General features: G+C 36.3%; 1 protein-coding gene across 7 annotated transcripts in view; it reads right to left on the reverse strand.

The window, feature by feature from the left end:
• EXOC6 (exocyst complex component 6) overlaps nt 1–12301 on the reverse strand; it is a 296986-nt gene that overhangs the window by 46606 nt on the left and 238079 nt on the right. For 6 of the 7 annotated variants that reach the window (XM_078434598.2, XM_078434597.2, XM_078434602.2 and 3 more), the window contains one exon: nt 9368–9509. In XM_078434598.2, the coding sequence (XP_078290724.1) occupies nt 9368–9509 (142 nt within the window). Of the gene's footprint in view, nt 1–9367; nt 9510–12301 lie in introns of those variants that run through there. The other variant, XR_013550527.2, reaches the window with a different exon arrangement.

Below are 12301 nucleotides of genomic sequence, written 5' to 3' on the forward strand. Positions count from 1 at the left end.
ACTCTCACTCTGTCTCTCAAAATAAATAAATAAACTTAAAAAAAAGAGAGAGATACGAAAATACTGTTCTATGGATATATCCACACGATTTTCCCTGAATCCTTTTATTTGGAGGTATAGATCTCTTTTCAAGACTAGCATTAAGAGGCCTTGAGGTCAAAGCCGTGTGTGCGTGCACAAAGACACACGCAATCCATAAAAAGCCTTCATCTTTTTTTTTTAAGTGGGCTAAGCCTTTATCCAAATTGAAAAAGACCAAGGCCTTTACATCTAGAGATTCATCTGTTCCTCAATAACTCACCATTGAAGCAGAGGCTAGTACTCTTCAATCTGGAGCTTTTCTAACACCTATGGATTTAAGATGTTAAACTCTTAGGAATGGATACCCTCATTTGGATATTTATATAGAATGTATTAAAAAGGACATTCTAGATCTATTTTGGGGTACTTCAACTCTTTCTGATTGCCTGATGCTCTGGAAATACTCTGTATTTTGTTAGTGATGTAAAAGATTTCAGAGATACCCTTATAAAAACTTAAGAGGACATTTTGATCTTTTCCTCTATGCATTTGCATTTGTAAGGAACCTATGTCGGGGCCCAATATATAACAGGTGTTTAGTAAGTACAAAACAAAAGCACACATAAGATTTAGAACATCTGCTTCATACCAAGCGTGGAAAATCCTCTTCCAACCAAGAAGCAATTTCTCTTGAAGTTATACAAAGTCTATTATAGGATCAAAGGTTCTATGCAGCTTTCAGAGGCAGCTACATTTGCAATTCCAAATGGACGCCTTCCTGACTTCTCCAACCAGGTAGTTATAGTAGCATTGTGGGTTATAGTCAAGTTAATCAAAAGTATCCACTTCATTCATGCATAGACCCTACCTCATATTCTTAATCTATATAAATTTTTCTCTGAATTAGGTCTACTTCTTATACTTTCTCACAGTACCAAATACTTTCAAAAAATTTAACAATTTACAATCATATTTACCAGGTGCAATTATTTAATGATTGCCTCCCCTGGGGTTAAATCCCAAGACAGTAACAATCTTTTCTATTTTGTTTATCGTTGTGTTGCCTAAATACCAAACACACAGTAGATAAGGAATTAATTAGTGTATTTACTCCAAAGCCCCACATTGCTTTGCCTTAAATTTTTCTGCATCTCAATCTTAAACTAGGATATATCTTGGAAATTATCAATTTCAAATCTTACATTTTATAGGAAAAATTGAGGCCTCTTGATTGTCGGTTTGTTCAAAGTCACTTGCCCAAAAAGAGCCAGGACTGGAACCATGGTCTCAACTTTCTGACATATATTCAGACCATCTTAAGGCTGATTTGAAAGAATTTTTAAAAAAATTCTATGTAAGGGGGCACCTGGCTGGTTCACTAGTGGAGCATGTGTCTCTTGATCTTGGGTTATAGGTTCAAGCCCCATGTTGGGTGTAGAAATTACTTAAAAAGTAAAACCTTAAAAAAAAAAGTTCTACATAAGTTCATATAATTCTGCATTCCTGAACCCAGACTTTAAAAAAAATTTTTTTCAATGTTTATTTATTTGTGAGAGAGAGAGACGGAGCACAAGCAGGGGAAGGGCAGAGAGAAAGGGAGACACAGAATCTGAAGCAGGCTCCAGGCTCTGAGCTGTCAGCACAGAGCTGGACACAGGGCTCAAACCCACGAACCGTGAGATCATGACCTGAGCCGAAGTCAGACACTTAAGCGACGGAGTCACCCAGATACCCAACAGGCATTTTATCAAGTTTTGCCTAGTATGCGTTAAAAAAGAAAACAATCCAAAAGGGTAGTAAAAATAACCCTTTAAGAATACATATTGTTTTCATAGAGATTTTCTTTTTTTTAATGTTTATTTTTGAAAAGGAGGGAGGGAGGGAGAGAGAGAGAGAGAAAGAAGGGTAGAGAGAGGGGGGGAACAGAGAATCCCAAGCAGGCTCCACATGGTCAGTGCAGAGCCCTATGTGGGGCCTGAACTCACCAACTGTGGGATCAATGACCTGAGCCGAAATCAAGTGTCAGACACAACCAACTGAGCTACCCAGATGCCCCATCCCATAAGAATATATTAAAGAAACTTTAACTCTTTAGCTCAGAACAGATAAGAGTTAAAGGGTTAAACATACTCATAAAATATGTTAAGAACTTTTATAAATGATTAGTTACGTCTGTATCAACAACTTAAATGGTCTTGAGTTAAAGTATAGCATATCAGTTGGCCTTAACTTTTTGACAACAAAGGCAGAACTTTAAGAGACAAATGTAAATTATAGAGACTTCTTGATTTGTTAATTTGTTTATTTATCAACAAATAATGCTGTGAACATAGCATTCTGCAAGGTGCCTACAACTAAAAATTCTATGTTGAATCTAACGATCTATCCTGGATGTTAAATCTCTCTTCTTCTCTCTCTGCCCCTCCTCCTCTCCCTCTCTCTTTCTCTCCTCTTTCTCTCCCTTTTCACACCTGTCCTCAGTATCCAAATCATGACATGCATTCTCTAGGTCTCTTCCACTGTGTGATTCTAACCATCTTAATCATATCAAATTATACCTTTACCCACTCAACAATTTTATGTATTTCCTCCTCCTAAAGGTCTGGAGTCTACCCTTTTCTCTTCATCCCCACTGCCCAAAGTCAAGCTCTTTTTATCCGTCATGCAAAAAAGTTCTATAGTCTTTTACCAGGTTTTCCTACTTGCATTATCTCATTTCAGTTCAATTTCCACATGACATAGAGTTAACTTTCTATGATAGATTTTATCATATCATAGTCCTGATTAAAAAGCTTCCATAACTCTCCACTGCTTATTAAATAAAGTCCAAGCATTAAATAAAGTCCAAGCTTATTAAATAAAGTCTAACTTTTTTCAGCCATATCTTCTAACGCTTTCATCATGCATCTTGTAGTCTAGTCACACAAGACTGTTTGAAGAGTCCCTAAGTGTTCTCTCACCACAGTGTTTTTGTCTATGCCATTCCCTCTGCTCAGAATGCCCTTCCCTGCTTTTGATGAAATCTTACTCATCCTTTAAGACCCAGTTCAAATTTCACTTGTATCACGGTCGGGGTTTACCCCATGGAGTGAAGAATTGCTCCCTCTCTACTACAATGTATATTTATGTGAAGAATTGTTATTAAAAAATAACTGTTGGGGCGCCTGGGTAGCTTAGTCGGTTAAGCATCCGACTTCAGCTCAGGTCATGATCTCATGGTCCGTGAGTTCGAGCCCCGTGTCGGGCTCTGTGCTGACAGCTCAGAGCCTGGAGCCTGTTTCAGATTGTGTGTCTCTCTCTCTCTCTGCCCCACCCCTGTTCATGCTCTGTCTCTCTCTGTCTCAAAAATAAATAAACGTTAAAAAAAAAAAACCTGTTATGTCCTATTGTAGTTATTTACGTGTCTGTCTCCTCCCAACCAACCAGACTGAGATCTTTGAAGCTTCATTCATCCTGGATTTCCCAGTACATAACGGGTAATAGGTTCTCATTAAACATTTAAATAAATGAATCTTCTTATAAATCAGTTGACTTTACATGGGAAAAAAGTCAGATACAGATTGAAATTTTAGTGCAAGCCAGTTTAATTCACAAATATGTGTGTTACAAGGAATACTAGAAAAAATTGTTTAAAGCAGTAAGTGAGCACAAAGATCACTGAGAAGTCTTTCACCACCAGAAAAATAAAACAAAACAAACAAAAACTAAAAGCACATGGTTGAATGATGACAGAAACTAAATTATTTCCATCCTCCCACTTCCCCAGCTTCGGTGAGATGTCCAGTGGTTTCTACCAGCAGACTAACACTCTGAGGCCTAGGAAATATAATGTTTTCACAAAGTAATGATGATGGAAAAATAAACACTCTGTTTTCTGATCAAACCCAATTAAAGGAAACTCTAATTCAGAATAAAGACCATTTTGATGCTTATATTTCATGCTCACCTCCTATTGCTTAAATTGTTTGATGTAAACCTCAAGTTTCCCAGGATCTCTGGTGGTTCATGGTCTCTAATTCCTGATCCCTACTACCTGAATTCCTTGGACTCTGGATCTCTTGCTAGTATAACACAGAGTAGTAAGATTTTATGTTAATCTCAAGAACCAGTCACTGTCTTTTAAGTAACAATTTCTGAGCATCTTGAAGAGAAAGTAATTACTATGAGTCTATATGGATTTATGAAGAATCGTAGTAGTATCATCTTCTTCTTTTAAAGGGTAGATTGAGAAGAAAAATCCAAAGGTCGTTATTATCCCTATATGCAAGGTATCTGACAAACTTGCTCATTACTTTGAGCAAAACCATGAGTTAGGTTCAATTAGGGAATTAGTAACTGGCTGAAAAAAACCTCTTAAGATACTCATAAAATTCTGAATAATGGAAACAAGTCAATATGAAGGGCAGGCCCATATAATGTGGTACTCAAAGTTTACTGTGCATCAAAATCACCTAAGAGTCCTATTTAAGGAGAAACTGCTGGGTCTGGTGCCCAGAGTTCCCAATTCAGTAGGTGGGACCCAAGAATTCACATTTCTAACAAGTTCTCAGGTCCTCACCTGGGGATCAGGTTCTGAGAACCACTAATGTACTGTAGCTCATGACATAGTTATATGGTTTTGTTCAACATTTTGCTAGTAGCCTCGTTAAATACATAAAAAGCATGATTACAAATCTGTGGATGATATTAAATTTTGATATAAAAAGATCTCAATAGGTTAGTTGTGGGACAAATCTTAAAATTTAATAGGGATAACTTTAAAATCCCAAAACAAGTATAGGATAAGAAAACAGAGCTTAATAATCTCCCTCCCTCAAGAGGCAAAGCATAAGAGACTCTTAAAAACTGAGAACAAGCTGAGGGTTGATGGGGGGTGGGAGGGAGGGGAGGGTGGGTGATGGGTATTGAGGAGGGCACCTTTTGGGATGAGCACTGGGTGTTGTATGGAAACCAATTTGACAATAAATTTCATACATTGAAAAAAAAAATAATCTCCCTCCCCCCCCCCAAGCACACACACACACACACACACACACACGCATATAAAGAGAGGAAGAGAACGATACAGAGGTTTTAGAAGACTACAGCTTCAACAATAGAAGAGTATACTCTGGCAACCAAAATAGGTAATCGTAGTTTAGGTTTTATTAATAAAGTACAGATTATGGCACAATGTATTTGATAGTCCAACTGCAGATTAGACTGGTTCTCCCACAACTGGGTATCTCTGTAGTCAACTTTGGGTACCAGACATTAAACAGAAGGTAGTCAAACCAGTTTGTTCAAAGAAGATGTTTGGATCTAAAATGGTATTACATGAGAACAGTAAGAGGAATTGTTGATGTCTGGCCTTCAGAAGATTTAGAAGGATGGAAGAGCAGTTTTCATATAATGGTCTTGTGGCTGAGAATTTGTTTTTTCTCTGTATGACCCTAGGCAGAACTGCCACATACAGACTGTATCGGACTGCTTACTACATATGGGTGTCCAGCTGAGGAGAGGAGAGGGGAGGAAGGGAAGGGCTCACATTTCACTTGATAAGCCATGTGCCTTGGTGGGAGTTGAGTCCAGCTGGGAAAGGGGTGAACTTTTTCTAGTTCATATAAAAGGGACAACTCTAGAGGACCTTTTCCTTATAGTAGGGATCCCACTTCTAATTTGCACAAAGGCAGTGGTGACAGTAGCCAAGGTAGAAGTAGCTCCATTGAGAGAAGTTGAGAGAAAGGGATTTCACCTCACTTTAAGAAACTGATAGAGTGATGTATTATACGGAAACACATTTTCTGAAGAGTAGTTAATCCCCCAAACTGGATGTTCAAGGACTAGCTGGACAACTTCTTGGCAGGGTTATTTAGAGAGGATTTCAAGGTAGAGGAGTATGTGTATCTTTATTACCAAGTGAGTGGTGAAACTCCATGATCGTTTGGCTTTTAGGATTCTACATTTGAACTACCTGTCTATCTTCTTTCTGATCCATACCCCAATTGATTCCTATGGTATCCAGATCCCTTCTCTTCACAAATCTATGATGCATTCTAGCCTTCCTCCTATCTAGCCAAATCCCTCTCCCCCTCTGCCTGCCTCAGTATGTAGAAAGCATACACACTGCATTCATACTGAAAACAAACCTTTTACCTTATTTTTTAAACTGTTTATTTATTTTGAGAGAGAGAGAGAGAGAGCGAGAGCATGAGCAGGGAGGGGCAGAGACAGAGAGGGAGAGACAGATTCCGAAGCAAGCTTGGCCCTGTCAGCACACAGCCTGATGCAGGCTCAGTTTAATGAACCATGAGATCATGACCTGAGTCAAAATCAAGAATGGAACACTGAACTGACTGAGCCACTCAGGTACCCCTAAACTGTGTATTTAAAAAAACTGCTTTCTGGAGTGCCTGGCTGGCTCAGTCGGTACAGCATGTGACTCTTGGTCTCCAGGTTGTGGGTTTGTGCCCTACGCTGGGTGTAGACATTACTTAAAAATAAAATCTTAAATTAAAAAAAAGAAAAGAAAAACAAGAAAAAGAAAATACTGCTTTCTTCCAGGTTTAAAAAAACAAAACTACTACTTAAAATGAAATGAAAACTTAATTCTCTTAATATATTCATTAGAAAAAAAGCTGTTTCATTTTTAAGTGATTTGTGAATCAGTCACTAAAAGTCATGATAGGGGGTAGAGAAAGTCTTTTACGCCAGAAAGAGAGTGGAATAAACATGGAAAATGTAATGTTGGTTTATATTTGTTCCATGAGTACTAAATGTATGATACTGTATTAAATAGTGATTAAGTAATACATGATAAGTATTAAGGAGCAGTGCCAACCATAGGCATAATCTTAAAGAAAGCTGAATTATCTTGGGTGGTTGTCTTTGAATTCTGGTCTCTCCCTTTCCATATCTATAGAGTCTGAACCTTGGCCCCCATCAGGCTGGGGGTTACCCTTCTTGTATTTGAACTCAGATTTCCTGAGTTATACCTCATACTTAGGATTCTTCTTGGTCTCTTCCAAGAGAACAGTGCTTTAAGAAAATATCAACAGAGGTGCCTGGGTGGCTCAGCTCAGGTGAATGTCCGACTTCGGCTCAGATCATGATTTCGAGGTTTGTGTTCGAGCCCCGCGCCGGGCTCTGTGCTGACAGCTCAGAGCCTGGAGCCTGTTTCGGATTCTGTATCTCCCTCTCTCTCTCTGCCTCTCCCCTGCTTGCGCTCTGTCTCTCTCTCAAAAATAAATAAACATTAAAAAAAATAAAGAAGAAGAAGAAAATGTCAACATAAGAAGTTAACTGAAGGTAGAAACTATCCTATAGAAAGCAGAGAGGCACAGATTTGGGGGTTTATATACCTTTCGGTAAGTAGAGCCAGGCTAGCCTTTTATGAAGAGGGAAGAGAACACAAGATCTAGATACCTAAAGATACCTAGCCAAACAGTAATTTCCATTTCTGAACAAAAAACCTCAGAAGACATAACCAAATGCCAATAAAGGGTTGAACCACCCAATTATTCTGAATCCATTCAAGATCTAATAACACAAAATGCCTAAAGCAATATTTATGTAAGATATTTACATATGTAATGTCATACTGGAATGATAACCTAAGATAACTTTTACAGAACTTTAAAAAAAAAATCAGTTTCAAACTACTTGTAGAATGGATAACAATTACTTTGAGCTTAGAAACTTGGGGGGAAAGGTGTTTTTTAATAAATATTTTTAAAATACAATATAAAAATATACATATTTTTTATTGTTTTAAATGTTTATATACTTACTTTTGAGAGAGAGAGGAGGGAGGGAGGGAGCAGGGGAGAGGCAGAGAGAGGGAGACAGAGAATCCTAACCTGGCTGTGTGCTGTCAGCATGGAGCCCAAAGTAGGTCTAGAACTCACAAACTGTGAGATCATGACCTGAGCCGAAATAGTCAGATGCTTAACCAACTGAGCCACCCAGGCATCCCTAAATACCATTTTTAAAATGATAGTTTTATTTTGAGAAAGATATATAATAAACGTTTTCTAACTAGAGAAAATAGAAAGGCTTTTTAGGAAAAGAAAATGAATGCTTCTCTTCCCTAAGGAAAAACTAATTTCCTTTTCCTTTGTGAATAAGCATCTCTCTTTTTTTTTTTTTTTGAAGGGAATAGGTACGTTTTAAAAAAACTTTGGACTTATTTTTTTGTGCTGATCTTGATCAAACAGCTTACATGATTATTCTTTTTAATATTAATTATGTTTTTCTTAGCAGAATGCCTTATACAGTGGGCAAATATTCAATAGTTGTTGAAAAAAAGTCACTCTTGCTTCAGCTGCAAACTGCTGATCAACATCAGCAAATTATTGCAAAATTTGCCTCAGACAAATATTTTATAATCCTTCTTGTGCCCCACTGATTTCCAATTTATCAACAGTGGTGCCTGGCTGAATTGTCAACCAGAGACTTTCATTATTTAATCAGTGTACCATTCATTTGAAAGCAATGTTTGAAAATTGCTCTGTATACTTACATTCTTTATTTAAGGTTATAATTTAAGGTGATAGAACACACATCCAGAAGCATATATAAACAAGACTAATAACCAAACAGCACATCTCGGTTTGAAGCAGACTGGCTAATGTCAACATTAGATTATAGAATCTGCTCACCTCTTGCCTACAGAAAACAGTGAAAAACAATGGCAAAGGTAAAAGCTTAAAAAATTGGGGGGGGGGGGGAATGAGAACCAAATATTCAGAATATAAAAGAAGCTTCATTTGGAATGTGGGGTCCTAAGATTATCTTTCCAGCAATTACCTAAAAAGCTACCTACCAGGGTGCCCGGGTGGCTCAGTCCGTTAAGCATCTGACTTTGGCTAAGGTCGTGATCTCATGGTTCCTGGGCTGGAGCTTGCTTGGGATTCTCTCTCTCTTCCCCTCTCTTTGCCCCTCCCCAATTAGTGCTTTCTCTCTTTCTCAAAATAAATAAACTTAAAACAAAAACAAAAACAAAAACTGCCTACCGATAAAGTAAGAATGACAAACTTAGAATGATTTCATTCATTTATGACCAATGTTAGGAGTGTCCTGGCAAGAATGACCAGAAAAAGGACTGGGGAGGAAAATGAATCAGTTTTCAATTATCCCAGTCTGTACTGCCACTTCAGTGCTTTCTAGATAGAGCTCTAGAGGCCCTAAACTGAAGATGAGGTATTTTTCTCTTTCTGGAAAGAAGTCACTTCTAAGGCTGCTGAAAATCTCACTGATCCAGGCCTTTTCCCTCTTTTCTGAACTATCCTTCTATATACCATTTTTTTCATATAATTTAAATATAGATTCCTAGAAATGCATGAGATTTAACCAGTAAGGTACTTACATTCACACTGTATGACATCTAAGTTAAACTGCTGAACGGCTCCCATGCTTATCTGTTTTAACTCACTGTCCAATAGCATCTGCATTAAGGATGTTGACAGATGCTGGCAGGCTGACATGCAAGCAGTCTGGGCAACTTTCCCCTGTTTAAAACAAATACCAAAAACAAAACATAAATAAGCAAATAAGTAAACACAGAAATACACCATAAAGTATCAGAAAAGTTATATACCTGACATTTTTTTTGTTGTCTTTTAGGGGGTACAACAGTGATTATTGGCCTTTCTATTTCTGTATTCTGAGTGGCTATGCTTTTAGCACAGGAATTAAAATTAATCTTGTTTACTTATCCTCCTCAGGACACAAATATCATTGAAGTTCTAACTGCACTCAGGAAAATTAAAAGACAGGTAAAAAACACATGAATTATTATTTTAGACCTCTTGAAATGTCCTACCAACATGATTTCAAAATCATCTACAGACCTAAATTTAGGTGTTTTTTTTTCTAAATTTAGTTTTAAAATCATCTGATAATTTAGAAATATATGGTTAAGTAAACTACAAATATTTGTGGTTTTCTTTCACATTTGTATCATTATAAAATATTTTCTACCATAATAGCTCCTAAAAACTACAGAAATTTTCCCTGATAGCCTTAATTATAATAGGCTACATGTTTCATCTCTAGATTACAAAGCTGAATCACATTACATCACTTTTAGTATAAACTGCTTCTTTAGACAGATTTCAATTAAAAGCTTAAAATAAATTACAAATTACTATAAAGACTCTGTCCTGTATAGTTTTCCTGTCTAATACTGCTCCTAGTATTTCTGTCTTCAACCTACAACGATGTGATTTGGTGATGGACTAACTCCTGTGATAGGATTCAAAGATCCATGAATATGGTCAGAAATAATGACTTTTGGAAAATGTGCCATGTTTTGCCTCATCTGCATTAATAAATATTTACTCAGTGCTATTTGATAATTATTCTTTTCCTACTTTCACAAAGGCTAATCAAGTCATGAAAAAATCTCCTAAACATAAATGCTTCACTAAATTAGTACAGAAATGTTTTACACAGTTGATCTGTCAGGGAAGTAAGAAAGAACATAAATATATTTTTCAGATATTTATTAGAACATTTGTTCATTAAACTACACATTTAAAGTCAGGCTAGAAACAAGGCAATCTTTTTGAGTAAGTCTTTAGCATCTAGACACTATGCAGTGAAAAACTGTATCTAAAATGGAATCTCAATTTCTCAATCAAAAACGTAGAGATAAAAGCCAATGCAAACAATATATTTGACAGATACTGATGAACTGCCAAAAAGGAATGTAACAAACAATGCAAAACCCAGCATGCTTCAAGATCCCCCAAACCCAAGAGGAATTAGTCTGGGAGACATGCAGCTCCATTCCCCAAGCACCATAATATCAATATGAATGGGAGGGGGACAAAAACGTAGAAAGAGGAGAAATCAATGGCATGTAATTTAATTATAATGTAACAGGCTTGACAATACTTAACAGGAATGTAATTTTGACCCAATGGAACAACTACTGCATTTTAGTTTCATGTACTTCTCCATCCAATCAGCTCCATGTTCTACTTATGTTGCCTCTATAATATACTAACTGCAAAACAGATTAATAAATTGCCCCCCTAAATTACTATTATATTCATTTCATAAGTAAACACACTGTACAAGGTAAGTGGTATAATTTTAAAGTGATACTTAAAATTCAACATGGGTTCTGAAGGTACAAATGACTATATAACAATAGTACTGGAGCCAAAAATGATGGTAAGAGTACAGAAATAGAGGCAGCTATTCCATAAACTTAGTGGAAATAGGTAACAAACACACACACACACACACACACACACACACACACACACACACACGTGCACGCTAATTTAACTTTTTGTTTAAACAACATACGTAATAATAAAACCCTAATACTAAATTTCTTCTGATTAAACATATTAAATACAGGCTTATTGTTCTCAAAGATACAAGATTAAAGTATTTGTAAAATATTTTATAAATCTTCAAATGAAGTAAGTTCTTTTTATAGCCCCAAATTAAAGTTAATATAAAAGGTTTGGACTCTGTAAGTATGTTAAAAGTTCTATAAGATTATACATTTAAAAAAAATGTTTAATTCCTAACCATAAAATGTGCACAAATATTCATAAATTTCCATCTATTACTTATATTTAGAGAGAAAATGTTTAATGTTCCAAATATTTACACACCCAAAAAATACCTATGGCAATTCATTTCTGATGTAGCCCTTGTACATTTGGCATAAACAAAACACCCCTTTCTGAACATTACTATTGTTTTTATTATTGACATTCTTATAATATTATCATTTTCTAAACAAAAATAATCTAAGTACTTTTGCAATGAATGATCTTTAAAAACTAGCCTGTTTCATTAGAGATGCTCTGTTTTTTAACAGACAAAACCAAAATAATAAATTTCAAGCACCTAGAAATTTCTGCTGCCCTCATCTGAAAAATTAATTGCAACTATTATTAACATTTTCTTTCTCTTTAACACAAAGTTCACCAAGTAAGTAAAAACACCTGCCAAACTTTTAAAGGTAACTACTTTTTTACCCTCCTCTAACATTTTGCTGAAAAACAACTTGCAAAGAGAGAAAACCCTTAGACAAACTTCTTATATTTCAAAGGAACTTGTAAAAGAGAATCTGCTGACATATTAGATCCTTTTTGCATTACCCAAAAGCTTTTCTTCTAAGAACAATTGTGGTAAGGAGACATTTGGCTCCTAGGAAATTCCCAAAGGGTCAACCATATGCATCCTTCCATGGCACCTTCACAGCGCTGCTTTCTAGATCCATGTCTCAAAAGCAGCTTTCATCATTTACTTGTGTGTCAGTCAATATGATTTA

The sequence above is a fragment of the Panthera onca genome, chromosome D2, assembly GCF_046562875.1.
Source record: "Panthera onca isolate mPanOnc1 chromosome D2, mPanOnc1 haplotype 2, whole genome shotgun sequence".
In the NCBI taxonomy this organism is placed as follows: domain Eukaryota; kingdom Metazoa; phylum Chordata; class Mammalia; order Carnivora; family Felidae; genus Panthera; species Panthera onca.